At 41.1% G+C, this 21,836-nt stretch overlaps 1 protein-coding gene across 7 annotated transcripts in view; it reads right to left on the bottom strand.

Annotated features, from left to right (window-relative positions):
• Positions 1 to 13,170, bottom strand: part of CAMSAP3 (calmodulin regulated spectrin associated protein family member 3) — a 36,938-nt gene extending 23,768 nt beyond the window's left edge. For 6 of the 7 annotated variants that reach the window (XM_034407540.3, XM_034407520.3, XM_034407526.3 and 3 more), the window contains exons 1-2: positions 12,559 to 13,170; positions 1,050 to 1,315 (exon numbers count right to left, since the gene is read on the bottom strand). In XM_034407540.3, the coding sequence (XP_034263431.1) occupies positions 1,050 to 1,315; positions 12,559 to 12,706 (414 nt within the window). In that variant the 5' untranslated portion in view covers positions 12,707 to 13,170. Of the gene's footprint in view, positions 1 to 1,049; positions 1,316 to 10,625; positions 10,732 to 12,558 lie in introns of those variants that run through there. The other variant, XM_087883620.1, reaches the window with a different exon arrangement.
• Positions 13,171 to 21,836: the final 8,666 nt, after the last annotated feature.

The following is a 21,836-nucleotide window of genomic DNA, read 5'->3' as shown; positions in this document are numbered from 1 at the left end:
TGTACATGAGGATGTACACATCTATCAACTCCAACCATCAAAACTGTGGATTTTCACCATCCATCTTAGTCCTTAGGTATATCAGCCTTTGAAATATGGTGGCTGCAGGAAGCTGGAACTAGATCCTCAACCCCAACAAGTACTTTAAGCCCTGGGGAAAAAAGAATTTTTTCTGTGGTGGCTCTAGCCACACCTTCATGTTCCCCACCCAGAAAAAGAGGAGGGAAGGGGTTCCCACGGGTGGCTGAGATCTAAGCATGCAAAGGCCCCACCTTGAAGCTGAGACACCACATAGGACACTCCTGATATTCAGCAGAGATGGGGGGAACTATAAGGTGATTTGGGGTCTAGCCTGGCATCCTTAGCGACTTTAGGATGCCACTGGGAGGTTTCATACTTATAGGAAGAGGAACAGTTCATTTAAAACTTTTTTTTCTCCATCCGTTTCTTGAGCTTGTGCCTTCCAGTTACTGGCTGCAACTGATGGAAGTTGTAGTTCTACACATCTGCAGAGCATCTATCAGAGCATCACCCCTTTGGGAGGGGTCCTTACACAAAACCATCTGCTCCAAGATCCACTGCATGCATGACTAGGGCTCCTTTTGCAGAAGCTCCATTTGGGAGGCATTCTCATCAATATCACAGAATGAGGCTTAAATGTCCAGAGATTATGTCTCACCTGTATCGGCCAACCCTATTCCAAATTTGAAGTACTTACTTAATAAAAAGTACTTAGCTTCTTTCTTTATGATAATGTAGCAGTGGACAGAGGAGAGACAGAACTAAGCAAAATAAAAGCAAGCTAATCCAGATTTCTGAGCTCCTGTCCCTAGACAACCCAAGAGATCTGAGTAAATTAGCAGAATTAACCCTTCAAGGAATTCTGAGTTGTTACTACCACGCTTCAGATCTCTACTATCTGCTTCAGCTAGAGATTTGGAGAACCACTAGTTCATTCATCCCACTGCACAATTTGAAGTCTCCTATCCTGCAATACCAGATCAAAGTTGCCTCTGGGAGCATAGCCACCTCCTTCTCTCCAGACTTACCAGCTTGATTGGTTTGTGATGCAGATCAGCTTCTTTAACAGGCTTGTCTTGAAAGGTGGGCACCAAGCCACGGTGGGCCAAAAGTTGCAGCAAGGCAGCATTATCCTTTGGGGGATGGACGCCGTCAGGGCCTGAAGGCAAGACCTGGCACCAGGCACGGCAGTAGACATCAGAAGATAGCAGCAGGCGGATGAGAGGAGGCTTCATATGCTCCTGTTCATATTGGTCTGTATAAAAGGGCTCACGCAGTTCAGCAGGGATGTGTTCTGTAAAAGAGAAGCAAGCGGTCACGCTGAAGATATCTCCCTATAAATGTGGCACCCATGTCTAATTGCCTTGAATGCTCCATTAGCTTTGGCCCCTGCTGTAGGCCCAGTTCAGTGAGCTGCAATCAGAGATGAGAACATTGGATCTGGGCACAGCATAAGCAGGTTCAAATCCCTCCGAAACACAACAGGTTGCCAGGACAGATTATCAGCTCTCCATCTAACTTCCTATTTTTATTTTTATTTTTACTTTCTGAGGGCCTCCAGATATCTTGGGCTGCAATTTCCATCTTTCCCCTGGTGAAATGAGAATGGGCTGATGAGAATGATAGATGGGATACATCTGTAAGGGATCAAAGGGAAGCTTGCTATATGAATAAAGGAGGGAAATAATATAATTTGCACCTTCACTGGAGTTTAGGTTTCATATACAGTGACAAGTAATCGGCATCAGAGAAGAGGAAGAGCTGTGAGGTGTGTTGCTATAGGCCTTTCAGTGTCTACTTTATCTTCCACTGTCTCCACTGATTTGTCTCCTGGGTTACAGATAGTTAGAGCAAGGTAATTCTGCAGAAGGCTCTTTCTGGCCTAACTGCGAATGAAGAAGAGGAAACTGTATAGCCTTCCAATTGTAAAGCCCAATGAGGGTTTTTTTTAATAGAAGTTGGTTTCTCTGCTCTTCTGAGCCTGGAGTGAATTGGAATCTGACAGAAAGTTACAATTTTGCTCAGTGCTGCACCTTAGCATTCTCAGCCCAATAAATGAGACCAAAGCATCTACTCAGTGAATAGTAGTACTTTTCAAATGTATGTGTTCATGTACTGTACAATGCACATTTTTGAAATATGCTTCTAGACTCACTTTCAGTATTCTTAAATATACTATGAGGTTTTTGGTTTTTTTTAAAATCTAATTTCAGTTTATTGTGGTTTTAGATCAGTACCAGCACAGTGATATGAAGCTAGATTCCATCCCTGGCATACTTTTATTCCTTTACTATGTCCAGGAGTACATCAGATCTTGATAGAGAAAGACAAGGGTTGGGTTCCTGTCCATTAATAAGGAGAACTTGCCTCACATCACAAAACTTTTTTCTCCATTACAAAACCATAAAGAGATCAACAGCAACATAGAAAGAAGGAAAAGTACTGCTTTTCCTAACTCTCTTATTAAGAGGGATGAACCTCGCAGTTCTCTGAGTGACAGGGAAAAGAATAAATCATTCAGTTCCTAGACCGATAACCAAAAACTCACTAATCAATGTATTTTACGGGATGGATACAGCAAGGAAAAGATTAATGTCCATTTGTTCAGGCACAACAAGGCTTCTAGCACACACAAAGATACATGTGTGAATGTTGGCCCAATATTTCTAGATACAGATGGCTTGACAACATCTGAGATTTGGAGCTGGAAGTTTCCCGTCTTCATCTTCCTTGCAGAAGCTCTATCTGCAACAGCTTATCATTTTTATTTAGAATGATTTCCATATAGCAAGAAGAAAATAAAGCAGAAACAGAGCAGCAGCAGCAAAGAATGGCCAGATAATTACTTAGGCAATCTACTCTTAGGACTATATGATCAATATTAAATGGGAGAGCGGAGAGGAAAAAATGAACTTCAAAAAACCAGTCTCACACAAATGAGGTTGACATACAAACACCATCCCATCAAATAATAAATAATTAGAAACTACCATTGTTGTAGTATCACCTACAACATCTGATTATATACCTGGTAAGATTTTTTGCAACCATCCCATGAAGCCACCCTAGATGAAGAAAGGTTACAGAGCTATAGCTACAATGAAATAAAAATGTTTAGGAATACTGTATCCGGTTTCTAAGTACAAGTGAAGAAAGAGTCAGAACTTCAAATTTCACCTTTAGTTTCACCTGTTTAATTTGCAAAAGGTGTGGTTTTGCAAATAAGCCAGAGAGTAGATCAGAAAACAGGCTCATGGATTCTTTTTTCCTTCTTTTGGGAATAGTGAAATTTCATTCCCCAGAGTCTCTGATACTCTTAACCGAGTATCAGAAAGCAAATAATAATTTATTACTCTGTGAAAAAAAACTGCTCGAGCTGACATTCACATGCTCTGTTGGCTACTTCCTCAAGAGGCCACGAGATGCAGGATCAGGATCTACGTGTCAGCTCCTGCCAGTAAAACTGGCTGGGAGGGACGGGACATCTCTGAGTTAAGAGAGCAGGGAAGGAGAACAGGTGGAACAGCTTCACCAGCTGATTCAGCATCACCTGATCACAGCCACCACTGCAAACTTGGCTAAAAGCCCAGCTCCTTCTAGCTGATGGAGCAGACCTACCCTAGCAAGGAGCCCACTGCACCCTCTCCAAGGCTGCAGGGCATCCAATATTAGGAAGAGTTTGCTTGGGGCAGAAGGCATAAATCCCCCATCAAATATACTTCAGTAAATCAACAGTTCCTATATTGTTGCTATATTTTCTTGAGTCCAGCTTCAGTTTAGAAGGGAACCTCACCTTGAAAAATACAAGTAAATAAAGTAATGCTTTCATACAGCATAAGAGAGGCCAAGGACAAAATGGACTCACACTTTCCATACTAAGAACTTTATCAGATGAAGCCCCCCACAGGGCAAAAATTAAATTGACAGATAATTGATTACACATCTGCTTATGGGTCAATCATTTCCCAGGACAAATTTTGTGAAAATCTTGTAAAGCTTAAATCTGGTCAAGTAGATTTCTCCTTAAGAAAACTATTATCCTCTCTGCATCTGAAATTCACAAACCTTTAAGCAGTAAAGGCTATTTATTTAGGCATGTCCATCAAGAAAGCTTTTAGGATACTGCTGCCAAGTCTTGAACTCATAAACCAAGCCCCACTTGTTGTTGCACTAACACAAAGACACCCATTTCCTTCAAGCCAGGAAGTCCTAACGTGATTCACATCCTGGGAGTTGAAGTACAGCTGCCATTGATAGAGCAGGTACTCAATTTATTGAGTAGGTTTCAGTTTCTGTAAAACCCATTAACATTCAAGATGGATCCCAGATTGTCATAAGGGTGACAATTTTGCAATTGGTCACTTGGCTGATTCAGAAGGTGTGGTGCAAACAGCAAAGATTGGGAATTAAGACCATTTTTAAATGGCTAAGTTCCAAAGCAAATGTTTCTTAGAATTACCTTTGCCCTAACATTGAACCAGTGGAAGATTAGTCATAATGCCAAGTATATCACAGCATCGTAGGTATGCTTAATGGCCTGGTTCACAGACAAACATCAGTCAGTTTTCTTTTTGCTCAGCTGATTATAAACCCAACCATTTTGTTTTAGTGTGAGAGCCAAGCCACTATGGCTTGCTTCAGGGTGGATTTGATTTAAATCGAGTCGATTTAAATCATGATTTAAATCACTAGTAAAAAGACTTGATTTAAATCGACTCAATTTAAATCATAATTTTTAAAGAGCAACTGTCATCTCTGCTACTCTTTTGACCCGCTGTTGACTCACCGATAGTCCCAGTGTTGCAGAATATACAGCCTTGTGCTACATAACTAAGCTCCATTTCATGCTGAATAAACTAAATTATTTATGTATCTTAAATAGAAAACTATCTTACGATAGATTTTTACCCCAAAAGTTTTTTATTAAAATAAGTTCAATAAAAATAAAAAAATTCTGATTTAAATAAAAAAATCTGATTTAAATCAAAAAAAATCAGATTTAAATAAAAAAAATCCGATTTGATTTTTTTAAAAAAATCATTGATTTTTATCCACCCTGGCTTGTTTAACAACTCATGGCTGTAAGTCCTGACTTTGCAGACGTCCAATCAGAAGGCAGAAAACAACTTTTCTCCTGTACATTGATCTCTTCAGTACATGTAGTCCTCAGCTTATGTCCATTTGTTCAACAAAACTCAAAAGTTATGGCAACACTGAAAAAAATGGACATATGATCAACACTCCAAGTTCTATCCATACAGCACTTCTATGGCCGTGTGGTCATGATCAAGCACTCGGGTGCCACTAGATATGACTTTCATCATGAGATGTAGACCTGCATAGCTGATGAGGCCATGGCAAGGGGAAAAAAGGACTTTGTTCTAATATGAACACAGCAAGGGCAAAGAGTTAAATCCTCCTCCCTTCTAAACACATACAATTTCACTGCAACAGCAGGAGATGGGAAACCTTTTCAGTCCTGAGGTTGCCAATGGCAACAGAAATCATCAATCTTGGGTAGGATCACTCAGAGAAATTAGAAAATTCCTCCTGGAAATGGCTAGTTTCTCATCACAGCCATTAACAGCAGAAAACCAGTGATCTAGACTGCTAGTAAGCAGGAAAGTGCACAAGGGGCTTCTACAACTTCAACAGCTGCTCATTTTGCATGCACAGAACTGCAGGTAGATTTTGGTCTGTCCCTTCCTTTACTATAACTTGGATAAGGCTACTAGATTGGGTTGCAAAAATTCATTGTATGCAGCAAAGAATGTTCTACCTTATCTAAATCTCACTTAGGACCTTCCATTCAACTATCATCTTCAGGAGGAAATAACTCCAGCTATTACATATGTATGATATAGACACATACTTTTATACATATATGCACGCGCAGACGCAGACATGCCTGCAAGTAAAAAACTAAGTTATAGCAGAGTGAGTGAGGATGTAGCCTAGAACTTGTTATCTGAATATTTGGAGGGGGTGGGAGATGTTGCTGGTTTTTAATATGAGAAAATACTCAAAAATATATCTATCAGCACAGCCTGCTGGTAATTTATTTATGTATTCATTTTTACAGTCAGAGCCCACTGCCCTTGTAAATATGACCAGAACAATTTAATTACAAGAAAAAGAAGATTCTTGGTTATTGAAACCAAAGTTTCAAAAAACTTTGCCATCCCTAGTCAGATGTTTTCAAGATGTATTGGACTGTAACTTCCCGCATTTGGGTGTTTTCCAGATGTTTTGGACTACATCTCCCAGACTCCACAACTAGCACACTGTCCAGGAATTCTGGCAGTTTGCAGGGCTGTGAGTGAATCAGGGAGGGAAGTACTGTACTAGGCATACAAAGACTGATGGTCAATGGAACAGAAGAACAGGAAGAAACTACAGTATTTAAAATAGCAAACAGCCTTTGTCCCCAAGGCATCTGAGAATCAGAGTTACTCCTGTTGAGACCAGAAGGTCAATTTCATAGACAGTTTTTATATTAGGATCCCAGGCCTGCCGAGAGACAGATAGATAATGAGACCAAATATCCTAAACTGTGCCACAAATATATTGAACTATATTCCCAAGGCACAGGAGTTTAACTCAAGCCAGGAAGCTGTTTTGTAAAATCACATGTTGGAATTTTAGCAAAGCAACCAGATCACAGAGAAAAACAAGCAATTTAGCCACAGTTGCCTATTCCTCCCCCTTGGAATGCTAAGGTCACCATTTAGGGCTACAGTCAAGGATGAGAGGCAAGCAGAAGTTTATAAAGACAAATTTAATGGACCTCAAAGATGTGCCAAATGTAAGACAGTATCCACGTCACAGAGATCTGGTTAGTCATACATACTCTGTTTCATAAGGCAGAGTTTTGCTGAATGAGATTAAAGGTCTATACAGAGCAGCACCAGATTTTTGCACAATAAATTACCATATGCCTAGAAGCAGGAGATGAGGGTAACAGCATCCTCCTATTTATGTATCCCAGTAATCATCATTATAAGTGCAGAGCTATCATGCAGCCATGATGCCAAATGGCCACTAAAATCTTCATCACTCATAGATCCATATTATTTCATTTTTAAAAACACTGAAGTTGGAAAGTATACAAAACATTTTCAAGCATTAATTTGAGCGTAAAATAGTTTTGAGATCAGAACCCTTTTCCAAAGCTAGAACTCCTATAAAGTCAGAATAACATGAATTTGAAATTTTTATACAACCTCAGAAGCCCTCGTTTCATTTTCCAGTAATAATTTTCTGCTTTAATTGATTATCAAGGAGTATTTTCTATTCTGTTCCAAGGTTTCCTTTATTAATAGTGGTATTACTATGAAGGTTATCATACTGCAAAAACATTATTATGCCCATTGCCAGTTCCACACTGAGCAATTTGACACAGTGGACCACTTTTTTGAAAGAAAACTCTAAAATCTTTCAGTCGCTACGAAGAAAACAAACTAATCTTATCTTGCAGAAGCAAGAGAAAGGGCTTACACAGAAAATTCAGCCATTCAAGTTCAATATACAGTTAAGTCAGCAAGAGGCAAGTAAGGCAATAAGAAAGGAAAGCCTCTGAGGCAGAATGAACCTAAAGGCAGGTTCTACAACCAAAAAGCTGTAACCTCTTTGTGAAAAGATATATATGCCTATATGTTTGTGTATGTGCCCACAATCTCAGTTTTAAGCCAAGTACTTTTTAAGCTAATAAAATATTGTTCAGCTTCTGAATCCACGATGACAAATGCAACCCTCTAAAGACCTCCAAATCACAGTGCAAGTCAGCAGCCTTCTCAAAACTGCTGCAGGAATCATTACTACATCAGCCATGCAGTCACTACTACAATAATTAAGGAGTGATATGCATCCCTATAGTCTAAAAGAGACCTTTCTTATAGAAAACTGATCACCAACTTTGGTAGGAGAGGTTCAGTGCCTCTAACAGTGTCTCATGGGATCCTACATGAGAATATAATTAAGATAATAATAATAATAAAGGAGGATATAAGCTCCAAGCATCCATGGCCTAGTTAAAAAAACCAGGAAGAGTTTGGAAAAATACCAAGAAGAGACAAGGCAAGAGTTCAATCAAGCTACCATGGCAAGCACTTTCCTGAGAATTCAATGCATAATGTCCAGTCTTGGCATAACAAGGCAAATTCACCAAAAGATCGATCAAGGACTTGATTCGATGTGAGAATATTCGACAAGGGGAACCATATAGTGTCGAAAGGGAATAAGAACAATAGCTTTTCAGTATGGATTTTCTCAGTGCAGTTTCCTCATAATAAACCTCAGATGTTCAATAAATTGATCAAACAGCTATGCAGGAAAGGTGGGCATATGGTTAAAAGAACCTAGCTCCTAATCAACTATACTCCCAAATGTTAGAGAATCAAGGAAAAACTAAAGCCACTAACTGTCTTTTTGGAGAAATCTTTAAAATATACAGCAGACAAGAAAAAGGCAGCAGTTGTTGCTGTATTTATCAAAAAAGACACAGACCTCAGAAAACTAGTTTAATTTCTACTGTTGAAATACTCAAAGCAAATATTTACTAACAAAACCTTTAAGCATGAAAAAGAAAACAGAATTGACATCATTTTTCAAGACTAAATGAATATTACAATTTAGCAAGCAGGCTCCATGGAAAACTTCTATAGAATTCCAACAGACATTTTAAGGGTTCCATAAAATAAAATATAATATGTAAATTGTGAGCAATAAAGACTAAATTGTTACTTAAAAACTGGGAGCTGGTATCATAAAAGTTTGCATGGCAAGTGATTCTGACCTAATAAGCACTGAGGTGGAGATAATTCAATACCATGATAGCTGAGAAATTTGGGGATTGTGGTCCCAGCATATTTAGAGGACAACATATTTGTTTAGACCATCTCCATGTGCCTTTTGATGAGAATCTATATTGCAGCCCAAGGCATACAGTTACAGCATATAATTAAGTTGGATCTGTACTCATGTTTCTTTACATTTTTTAAAAAAAAACTGAGTACACTAATAAATACCTTAACAATTTTTTACATCAGTGTAATGAATCAGCAGTGTGATGTTACTGTAAACAGAATTCCACTACAGAGAACAAGGAGTAAAAAGAGGTCTAGTTAATTTAAATAAAAATGACATTGGCTGAAATGGATAATCATATACATGTTTATATACAGACCAACTGTCTTTCTGTTTTTTTCCTACCAGCTTCATATTAGGTTTCTTGCACATCTCATTTGCAAGCATACACTTTAAATAGGGCAATTTTGCTCAACTGCAAAACTACTTGATAGTTTGGAGATGGACTGGATAAAAGCTAGGTGGAGTTAATTTTTCTCTTTGCATTCCATTTCTCAAGTTAACAAATTAAACCATAATAGTATTTTATAGTCCTATATTATCAAGAAATAGCTGGTCCAGTGAAGAATATGTTTGTCATATTGGATTGGATTAAAGTGCTAAGGTTCAGTCTATCTGGTTTATCCAGAGCATGACAATACCAAAATTGTGGTAACAGAGTTGCAAAACTCAATCCCATCCAATTAGTCAGCCACACAAACCACTGAAATTTTGGGTCAATTTCTGCTGATCATTTTTGATCCGGTCACTTCCACCCACGTCTTCTCCCATTCCTGCCCATCCCTTTGCCAAAATCCTTCAAAGGTATTGAAAGCTGTGATCTAACATACAAGGGCTGAAATTTGTCCAAGAAATTAATCTCAGCATGCTACCTTAATTTACATAATTATAGCCAACTTTCGCATTTATACAACAGCAGTCTTAGCCAGGAAACCTGTCAGGGTATAGCTAGTTTACAGGGAAAGCATCAGTCCCAGGATGGGTAAATCAAGTAGGTCTAACCCATAAGAATGATTACATTTGTATCCACAGATTGTGCCAGAGATGGAGACATTCCTGGGGAGAATCTGGGCCCATTTCTTGAATCATCAGTATAAATAATCACTCCAGATTACTTTTACATATAGATGAGAAAAAGTGCAGGCAAAAATATTTCTGAGGATATAACATGCATTAGGTTAGACTGCAAGGTATCTGACAAAATTACTTGCTAATACTTACATATGTTAAAAAAGGATGTTAAATTTTGTTTTATTTCACTGCACCTTCAATTGTATATAGCCCACAAATACCCTGCTTTGAACTATTGATGACTCTCACCAGCAGCCAATTTCTGGAACAGCTGGTAACTGTGCCATGTTTATTTTGGGGTTATAAGACAATGAGCGGTTGCACTCAGAAGAACTTGACTCCCAGACTGGACAGTGCTTTAAGTTTCTGCCAATCCCAGGAAACACATTTTCCACTTTTCACTGAACTCTGAACCCAGCACTGGCTTAGCACCTCTGATTATTCTGGCCTCAGTCCAAGGCAAATGACAAGTCTCACTTCCATCACAGTGTGCTGTTGGTGTGTCATCAAGTTGACAAGGAAGGGTAGGGACAAGGGGAACCTGTTTCACTTGGGTTTGACCAAATATATAGACTAATTCCAAAGATGAAAACTGGTCTCCCAATTCCACCCTTGTGAGGATATTCACAGACACACAGACATGGAATTTCAAAAAGTGTTACAATTACTCTACTCTTTTCTTCTTGTTGCTCCATGGAATAGTTGTTGCATCTCACTCAGAGGAGGTCATGATTCCAGGAGTTGAGGAGAGAACAGCTTCTGGGCACAAAAGCCCTGGACCAAGAGGAGAAAAATTATTAATTAACTCACAAGCCATTTTCCTGCTCCCAGGCTGGCCTGAATCCCAGCAGGACTCAAACCCTATTATGCTATTTCTAGGTCAACAGCCTCAGGAATGCCCCTCATTCACATACACACAAACACAAACACAAATACATACAGAGACATCGGGAGGAAGGTCTGTCCACTGCCAGTAAGTACCCTGATTGGCAATTCACTGGCGACAGAAAGCACATCATATATTTTATACGTTAAGTTTGACAATCCTCAAAATTAAACAGTATTTCACATGCCATTTATGGTTCAAATGAGCCCACTATCACTTTCTGCAATCGCACTGTGAGAGCTGTGAAATGGGTCTTCAGGAGAGATTGATGGGTAGGAATCCAATGTCCAAGGGCTCACCTCTTTGGGGTGGTGGGTTTTTGTTTTGGGCAATCAAGAGGATGAAAGGATGACAACATGAGAGGGAAGCAAAATCTAGGTTATCAAGAACTGGAAAGAAGTGCCCATGACGCCCACTTTCCTGGAGGAACAGCAAGGATGTTAATCCCACTAGGGATTTTCCGCTACCCCTCCTTTCCCCTTCATTGTGCACAGCCAATTTGCAAATCCTCACAGAACATTAATTCCAGGCCCAGCAGAGACAAAGGGAACCGCAGCTAGAGCCCAAGGGGTTGCCTGGGTGCAAAGTCTGCCGCCTGGCACTGCCAGAGGACCGAAGAGGACCATGCTAAGAGGCAGTGGCCTTTCCATTGCACTTGTTTAGACACCCCGCCAAGGCACTAGGCAAAGGATCAAGCACTCATTACGTCCTTTTCGCTCATAAAAGCTAATGAACGGGGGGGGGGCTGAAGCAATATAGCCGAAGCTGGTAGCATCATTTTCCTCAAAGAATTTTCCATTGCCGAACAAAGGTAAACACCAACATTGCCTTCCTGTTCAAGGATCTGTCAGTGCCACCAACTAGGGTGGGGCAGCCATGATACCATCAGGCTCGGAGAACGTGGTCCTTGGGGTGCTCAGCCAAGCGAGTGTTGCTAAGCCTTTGATCTTCACCTAGCAGCCTGCTAGTCCTGCAGAAGATTAGGCTGTAACAAAAGCCAACACAAAGCTACAGTATAAGGCACTGGAGCGACTGAGAAGAGAAAGAGGGAGGATTTAATATTTACATAGGGCAGTGTAGGACAGGAGCTGCGGTAGACATGGCAAAATACCCCCACCCAGTGCCACCACGGCCCCCTCACGTGCCTCTTACTATCCCCGTCTCCCAGACCTCTCCCCCATCAGTCTGGGAAAAGCAAACACCTGTTTGGTGAGAAGATAGGAAGTAATCCTCCTAGGTGCAAGGCGACCCCAACTGCAGGCTCCGCCAGCCCCACCCGGACCACTATCTGGTTGAGAAGGCGCAAGCCAGCTGAGCTCATTGTTAGCGCCGAAAGGGAGGTGGGATGGGTGGGTGGGTGAGGGTGGAAGGAACATTGCCAAAGCCAATTGCCATCGCACCCCTGAACAGATGCGGCCAGGTGGGGCATCCCTGAAGCCGGGAAAGAGGAGGGCGAGGCTGACATATCCATTCTCCCAGCCACCGCCAAGCAGAGGGAGAAAGAAACTGCGGCTCAAATGAAGGGGGGAAAAAACGAAAAACCCGAAGTCAATAAGCTGCCAGAGAGAAAGACAGAGAAAGAAAGAAAAAAAAAAGATCTGGTCACAATAGAGTCTATAATCCCCTCTCCCTCACCGCCTTCTCTAGGAAAAAGAAAACAGAGGGCATCGGCCAATACCACACCAGCACCCCCCCCCGCATGCCACCGGCCGTACCTGCACCGCCGTAGGCTTTGGCGAGCACCCAGGCCAAGCTGGCAGCGCTCCGCGCCCGAGGGAAATCATACTGATCCAAAGGCTTGATCTCGGGCACCAGGAAGCTCTTCCTCATGGCCGCGGCAGCTGCAGGGGCAGCGGCAACCATGGCCCCACCACCGGGAAACAGAAGTGGACACGGCCTGGTGTGGCGGAGGAGGCGGCGGAGGAGGAGGCGGCTAGGGCGACAGCAACGGAGACTAAGCTGGCGGCGGTGGCCCCAGCCGAGCGCATCCCCGTCCGGTTTTTTTTCTTCTTCTTCTTTTTTCTTTCCCTCCCCTCCAGCTCCAGGTGCGAACGCCCGCCCAGTCGTCCCAGTTTTTCCCGCCCCCTCCCCTCCGCTGCCACGTGATCGAGACCGTCAATCAAGGCGTGGGGAGGAGTTTCCAGACAGGTAATTGCCCGAGGCAAACGAAGGCGCTGGGTCTATGTGGGTTGGGTGGATTTGAAGCCGCAGCCCGGGGTGGGTGGGGCGCGTGCGCGCCTTGCACCAAGCAGGCTGGAGGGGGGAACAACAGGGAGGGAGGGGGGAGCGCTTGGAAGTCCATTGAGCGTTTGTGCCAGCGCTCTCCCGGCGGTGGGGAGGGAGGGAGGGAGAGGACGAGAAACGAGACCGGGATTTCCCTCTCTTCTTCCCTCCCCCTTCCTGGTTTATATAGGCTGGAGACGGCTACGGCAATCCTCCTGCTGGAGACAGAGAGACACACACACAAAGGAACCGCAGCCCGGGCTGGAGCAAGCGCGCGCGTGCTCGCTCTTTTCGTATGCACACCTCCACCATGTTAGCAAGCGGGCGGGCAGGCGGGCGTGAATGACACCCCCCCCCAGAAGAAAGACGAGTTATCCCTCGGAGTGTACCCCCAACCCAACCCGGACCTTTGCTCATTTCCGTGGCCGACGCGGGTAGCTCGAGTTTGGCTTCGCGCCCGGCGTTTGTGGGGAAGCGTGGCTTTGGAAAACGGGAGTAGAATTACCCTTCTTCCTCTGGCTCCGACGCGCTCCCGTTTTTGCCAACAAAGATGCTGTGGGGATGGGAAAGGCCACCGAGATGGTCAAAGCGCTTTGGGGCGCTTTCTGAAAGAAATGCTGAGGGAGAATTTAAAAGCAATCCTAGCAATGAATCCAGCGCCCGTCATGGGGAAGGTTTTCATTTCTCCTGTGACTTTTATAACTCGGGGCAACCCATCGAAGATTTAAGGGGCGATTAAGGGTATAAGCGGAATTTGCGGCTGAAAGATGCGGTAAAGACCGTTCGGTTTGGCTGCAGCAACTAATTACCATTTTGTTAGGCTGGAGCCAATCTAAATCCTATTGATCCGGGGAACGGGGGTGGTACCTAAAGATTGAATGGCGTGGGGACCAACGCCTTGAATCCTTCAGTTTTTCAACCTGAAATTGTATTTATTTTCCTGCTTTCGGTTGACCGAAAACAGATTGTCGGGATTTAACCAAAAAAATCAACCACCACGTACTGTGGTTCTTCCTGCTCACCCCTGTTGCATGAAATAGTTCAGTCCACTGCCCGAGTTTATTATACCCAATACAGTATCACAGAAGGGTCAGCATTTGATTTGGAAGCTTTTAAAGGGGATTTAGAAAAATGGATGAATGGAGGTAAGCTTAGCAAGACATCTTGGCACTGAGACCATCTGAAGCCTCCATATTCAGAGGCAGAATAATTCCCAATGCCAGTTTTAACTATTTAAGCAGGGAGGTAATGAAATTGTCAGGGTCTCATTTGCTTGCTTGTGCATACATGCAGATGAAACATAGTTTTAACTGAATCATATTGCCCCGTGTTGCATGTATAAGCAAAGACAGACTAACATGCCCGTGCCACTCCTTCCTCTCCCCACTTTCCTAGCTAGGTTCTATTGACCCACCCTGTTCACAAGACAAGCATCCTCAACAGCTACACTGTTATGAGGAATTTATTTCCAGGCATTTTACATTTTCAATGAGAATTTGAGGTTTGTATGTAGCCAAGGACACGTTTTTCCAGATGCTTTAATTTTATTCCAGATGTCATAGACTTGAAACTCTAAAGGGCAATCCAGGAAGCAGGCAGTTCTGTATATTAACATGGAATTGATAGTCTGTTTTTCCAGCGCTGTCGAGGCAAAAAAAATGTATAAAACCAGCCTTTCCAGTTTCTTGTTTTTCCACATTTGAGTTTATATAAGCTTTCCTTGATACCAAGCTTGAATTTTGCCCCTTAGAATTACGGTAGTTGTTTTGTATGAAGCAACTACTGTATCAGCTTTTATTTAAAACTTAGAGGAGCAAAATGTACATTCGGCATAATAAACAAGAGCCAGTTTAGATTAGTGATTAAGGCATCAGACTAGAAATTGGAAGACAGTTCTAATCCTGCCTTGGGGATGGATGGATCTTTTGAAAGGAAGCGAGGGCAAACCACCTGAGAAAAACCTAGCCAAGAAAACTGCAGTGACATGTCCAGGCAGTCTGTGTCTGAGAATCAGACAATTGAACAGAAGAAAAAAATACATAATGAAGGGCATTTGGATCTTATCAACTAATTTAGAGTGCTTATATACTTGGCAATCTCCAATTGCCCTAGAATATTTAAATTGACAAAACAATTGCAGACAGTGAAAGAATCCATACCAATGTAAGCTGAATAGAGAAATCTTTTGAATCTCATGCCCTCCAGATATATTATGACTACAATTCCCAGAGTTACTCTTCACTAGCCATGCTAATTAGAAATTTTAAGAGTGAAGTTCCAAGATAACTGGTGGGCCCCGATTTAAAGAAGGCTATTTTGGGCCACATGTATCTGTTTGTTTGTTTGTTTTTTGCTTTTTTGTTCCTGGGTAGAAACAAATTCTTAACAAAAGGAACAGCAATAAAAGAACCTGAGTGGCCTGTAATTATGATAAGTACATGAGACAACACGTGTTTTATTTAGCAAGGAACTTTAATGTCTTTGATAAAGTATGTTAGTGGATAGCACATCTAACAAAAAATTGAACTGCCTCCTGACAATAGAGATACAACCAACTAATTTCATGTAAATAATTTGCTAATTTGGTTGCAAAAAATGCTACACAGTTAATATCCTATGTGCCATTTTCAGTTAAATAAACAAGCTATATTAGAAGTTGTGTAAAACTTCATACATGGAGGCCTAATATAATAAAATATCTGTATCTCTCTCTGCTCTGAGAGTTTAAGGAAAGATGGACCATAAAAGACCATTTTTGATAGATACAAGAAGTCCCAGATCTTTATGCCTATCCACACATCTTAGATCAAAGTAGATTCAGGTGCAGGGGTCCTTTCCTAAGACATACATGGGAAAGGATGGTATCTGTGCAGTCTTTCAAGAATTCACATCCCAATATCTGAAAGTTTAAAGGTAGCTTTGAACTGAATCTAGACACATTTTGAGAGCTAATTAAAGAGGTAAGATACTTATAATCACAAAATGGAAATCCATGATCATAGAAGCAGACTCAACATTCACATTTATGTAAAGTATTTACTAAAGCTTAATTGCCATTCTAATCAATACTGTAAATTGCTTACTGTATTCTGGATCAAGTTCTCAGGCATTTTTCAGAAGCAGTGCGTAATATAATAGTCATACTTTGATATAATTAAGATGTATAACTTTGGCAAGGCCATTGTCTCAAAACCTCTGTTGCACTCTGTTGAGCTTAAGCAAAAACTGCTACCTATTTCAGTTCAGGAGCAATGCCAATTTTAGGAGTATTTCTAAATTGCAGATCTCCTTAAACAGAATGGAAACTCCCTCCAGAATAGGCTGACACGCTCATTTTGGATAGCCATTTATCTAACCAATGGAATCCTGTCTTCCCTGGATTAAGTCATATCGAAACTCTTACTGGTTCCAGAAAGTGGCTGAGATTATCCCAAGTAATACAACCTAGCAAGATCCGAATAATGGATCTTTTTAAAAAAATGATGAATCCAAATAAAAAATACAAATTAATTTTATTTAATTACATTTGAATTTAAAAAAGAACTTTGCCAATAACTAATGTTCCTCTTAATCCAAGTGCTCTTGTGAAAGAAGATGAATAAGTGAGATAGGTACCTTGTTCTTCTTCCCCGAAACACAAAACATTTCTCATTTTCCTAGAAAAACAGAAGACTCTTAGTTCATTTTCTTTGAAAGCCATTTTCTGGAATGTGGGTCCATGTAGGGCTTCTTTTTAACTTCACACCATAACATACAAGAATTTTAAGGATTTTTTTTTTCTGTCCTTTTTTCTACATTGCCAGTTTGTCTCAAATTAGTGTGGTAAGAGAAAGGAAAAACACTATAATTTTGAAAAATCTCAAAAGCATTGCTGGGGATCAGTCAAATGAAGGACTTTTTCACTTGTCTTAAATTATTAGATTCTAGTCTAGACACGAGAAATCAGTTAGAATTGTATAGTGTCTGCTTTTACCTAATTCCAATAAGAATCTTCTCCACTCTAATGCCTTAGAAATATCTAAACATCTCCTGAAATATTCAAAGCATGATCCCTTCTTCAAAGGGAAACATGTTTAAGGCAACTATTGTAGATGTTCTACAGGTAGTCCTCACTTTACAACCACGACAGGCCAGAACTTTCATCGCTAAGTGATATGGTCATTCAGTGAGTTGCACCCAATTTTACTACCTTTTTTGCCACAGTTGTTTTTTAAAAAATCACATGACCCTTAAGCAAATATGGCTTCCTGCTTTGACTTTGATCGTCGAAAGCCACTTGGGAAAGTCATAAAGGGTGATCACGTGACCCCAGGATGCCTCCATTGTTGTAAATAGCCCAGCACCTGAATTCTGATCACAGGGGCCCTGCAATAGTCATAAGTGTGAGGAGCAGTCTTAAGGCACTTTTTTCAGCACCACCATAGTTTCAAATAGTTGTTAAACGAATGATTGTAGGTTGAGGGCTACTGTACCATAAGAATGATGATGTCACTTTTTAAAGGCTACCCATCAGTGTCAGCTTAGTCAATGGTCTAAGATAATGAAACTTTTCTTGTTTGGTGGTCTTGATCTATCAGTGGATACACACACACATATACACCTATACATATATACATACATATACACACACACACACACACACACCCCAAGATAGTCCTTTTCTCTTGGCATTATTCTCCACTTCTCTTATTGATTAAATCAGGAAAACAGAATTCCTAGTGCAGCAGAGCAAAGACTGACATTGACTTCTCTTGGGGAATGCAGTGCAAGTTTCTGTGTGTAAATGATTAACAGATTTACTGAGAGGTCAGCCAAAACATTCTGTAGGTCAGTGTTTCCCAAACCTTTTCTTTCATTACTCCAGACCGCTTATCAGAAAATCTGTTTTCCCGCTTATCAGAAAGTCCTTATTTAAATGTCCCTGTTGTGATTGGGTAACCGGTTTGTGTGTCCAAAGGGGGAAAAAAACACATTTACCCAATTTTGCATAATTTACCCAGGTTTAAAAAACAAACACTGCTCTAAAGTCTTTAATTTTGCCACAGTAAGTGACCCAGAGCTTCAGTGTCACCTATGCAGGTGCAAATTCAAATATTGATGACAGATCCTGCTAAGGATCCAGCTAAGATCCTGGGGGAAGATGCTGCATGAAGAGCTAAAAACAAATCAAGGGAAAGTTTGTACTCCTCTAAAAAGAAAAGATTTGAACTTTTTATTGTAGAAAACAATGCCAATAATATATGAGTGGAACATGATATATGAAATCATGCACCATGCAAAAAGAGAAATATTCACATACACACACACACACGCCTAAAATATTAGAGGCTAGGGTCATACACAATAAAGCTGAATAGTGACCTTTTCAAAACAAAAATAAAGACTTCTCTACTGTCTAGTGCAGTGATGCCAGATCTTTTGGGCTCAGTGTATCAAAAATTCAGAAAATGCCTAACTTGCCTCTGCTGGCATGTCTCTCCCCCCCCCCCCCACTACAGATGAGAGAAACAATTCTTTACACATCCATTTATTTTTAAAAAATATATAAATTGAAGCAGCTCCAGATCATACAAGGCCTTCATGCTTGAAGCAACTTTGGAGAACGCTCTTCTGTGGCATATCCTCTTTTCACATTATTTTTAGAGGCTCCAGACACATCCTATTGCCTACAGCCTTCAAAAATCTCACAAAAGCACACCCCATTTTAGCATAATGCTTGGAATCTCCAGAGGCTACACAAGAGCATAACTCTCTTGTGTGATTTCCAGAGGGCATGCAAGAATATACCAATTCTCACACAGTCTACATAGCCTTCAAAAACTGGGGGGGGAATAGGGTGTGCTTTAAATAGTAGTTGACCAGTTCTGGTGTGTCACCCAAAATATGCATGTCATTTTTTATATGCAGTCAGAGGTTCATCATTGGTCTAGTGCAGTGATAGTTAACCTTTTTGGTGCCGAGTGCCCAAAGCGTGCACATGCGCGCACGAATGCACATACATGTGCCAGAACCCCCAAAATGCAATGTTAGCGCTCCCCGTGCATGTGCCCCATTTTGGGCCTGGAAAGCCTCCTACACCAACCTGGAAGCTGAAACGGAGCGCGGGGGTACACACGAGGCCCCCCACACCCTGTTTTGGGCATGGAAAGCCTCCTGCACCAAACTGTACCCCCTGATGCATGTACCCCACCTCTTGTGCACGTGTACCCCACATGCACCCCGCCCCACACACATGCGCAGCAGAGACCTGAAGGCCAGCGGGCCAGCACGCGCACATGCACGGTGGAGCTGGGCTGGGGTGATGGCTGGCGTGTCCGCAGAGTGAGCTCTGCGTGCCACCGGTAGCACGCGTGCCATAGATTCACCATTACTGGTCTAGTACATCGGTGAATCATATAATTTGTAAGATGCAATGGTGAACACCAATTTGTTGTGTTTTAAAGGGGGGTTCATGAAGGATAAAATAGTAACCACCACTAATCATGATAAAAAATATAATAGTTATGTCTGAGGTGGTTTGCCTGTCAGTACCAAATCCTGAAGATCAAATAGAGAATATTGCAAAGATGTTCTGCTTTTAAATTTGCCAGAAGCCAGTATGTGAATACAATCAGGGCCGGATTTAGATGAAAAGAGGCCCTAGGCTATTCCACTTATGAGGCCCTTTCACCTATAGTGAAAGTGTAATTTTAATTTTGCTAACAATTTGAATGTAGGCCCCTCTTGATCTTGAGGCCCTAGGCTGAAGCCTAGTTAGCCTATAGGAAAATCCGGCCCTGAATACAATAATTGACAAAACGAATCTCAAAACGGATCCCCCAGAGCTCTTGCTATGTTTTTCTATTGCCTTTCTTCCTAAGATCTTATTATCCTTTAAGATCAATCAGGACAGCCAGGTTTAATAAGGAGCTTATTTCAATGTGGAATTTTTCAAATGTGCATAAAGATTATTCCAGTTTCCCCCTTGAATCCTCTATTGTAAGCTTCACAAATTCCTCCTCAATACGGAAATGAGAGCAGACTGAGTTTTTTATGCAATTTTCGTTTTTTTTCCCTTGCAGTGGAGGGAAAGAGGGTACATAACACCACATTTCTACTGGTACAGATACAGATTTAAAAAGATAGAAAATATAGCAAGGGAAGGAACAGTAAAGATAATAGAATACAGGTGGATAGACAACAAATGGTAATACTGTTCTTAAAACAGAGAATGCCAGTTCCTACTCTGCCTTATTTTTCCCAAATGTAACCAGCTTTCCCCTGCAATTGTCCCTCCTGTCATTCTGTGCCAACCTCACTCCAATTGTCTTAGATCATGGCACTTTTCCAGATTCATTTATTGCATTTGTATCCTGCTTTGTCTCAGAGAGCTCAAACAGGCAGGGGAGGGTTTTCCCTAATCTTACTCCTCCAAACAGCAGCTGTGAGATAAGTTGAGTTGAGAGAGAGTGACTGGCTCTGTGATCAACCTGGGTCTCCCATTTACCTCTCCTCCCAAATCTCCACAAATTTGCTTCATAGTTACAATCCCATCTACTCCGCCCTATGCTGTGTTCTATAGACGTGCCCCCAGGACATCTGGAGGGCATTGGTTTAGGAAAGATTATTTTAAGTAAACATGCTTAGGGGGATACTAGAAAGGTGAGATTTCTTATTTCTGTATAAGGTTACAAATAAACCATTAAGTTCCCAAGCAGGTTTTGATGCAACTTCCTTTTTTTCACACCACATTTCTATTGGTACAGATAACACCACATTTCTATTGGTACAGATACAGATTTAAAAAGATATGGAGAGTATAGCTCAGAATATAGAATATGTTGTATTAGTTAACACCCTTGAACCTCACAGAAACAAACTTAATCCAAGACGCACAGTTTTTCATGCTCTCCACTAATCTGATACAGGTTGTAATTTTATTTCCCAACACAAATTTTCACAATTTTAATTCTAAATCTATTCTGAAATAGTACCCAGATGCATGCTGCCAACAGATTGTTATTAATCTGAGGGGTGGCTGCTTAGAACAGTGGTTCTCAACCTTCCTAATGCTGTGACCCTTTAATACAGTTTCTCATGTTGTGGTGACCCCCAACCATAAAATTATTCCTAAGACCATTGAAAATATGTGTTTTCCGATGGTCTTAGGCGACCCCTGTGAAAGGGTCATTCGACCCCCAAAGGGGTCGCGACCCACAGATTGAGAACCACTGGTTTAGAAATTTAATAATCTATTTGTGTCTTTATACACAAATAAGAAAAATTGTCATTGAATCAGACTGTTGATTGCAAAACTTTACCACCTATATATTAATTATTAAATAAACTTTATTAAATGAACATTTCTAAGGCAATTCAACACAAATAAAATTTTATATAATCTCTCTCTCTCTCTCTCTGCTCCAATCAGTTGCATCTACCCACAAAAATTCTCTGGAAGATTAGAAGGCTTTGAGAACAATGTGGGACAGATTATCGGTCAACTGCCCAGAGAAAAGAATCACCCCAATCTTCTTTAGGATCACAGCTTATTTGTGCAGGCAAAAAAAAAAAAGTATTGCTTTCTTCATTCACTTAAGATCATTATGAACAACTGCAGTCTAAGGAAAGAATATTGAAAACACTACCACCTGTAGCTGAGCCCCCTTGTAGATTTTGTTTTATACGAGTTCAAACGTGACTTTGTTTATCTTGAGATGAGCTATGAAACCTGCCAGCTATTTGCAGAGGCAAGTAGCACATGCCAATGTATTTCTCTTGAATTATGATG

The sequence above is a fragment of the Pantherophis guttatus genome, chromosome 2 (assembly GCF_059756535.1).
Source record: "Pantherophis guttatus breed Tessera chromosome 2, ASM5975653v1, whole genome shotgun sequence".
Classification (NCBI taxonomy): domain Eukaryota; kingdom Metazoa; phylum Chordata; class Lepidosauria; order Squamata; family Colubridae; genus Pantherophis; species Pantherophis guttatus.
This window is presented reverse-complemented; position numbering and strand designations above follow the sequence as displayed.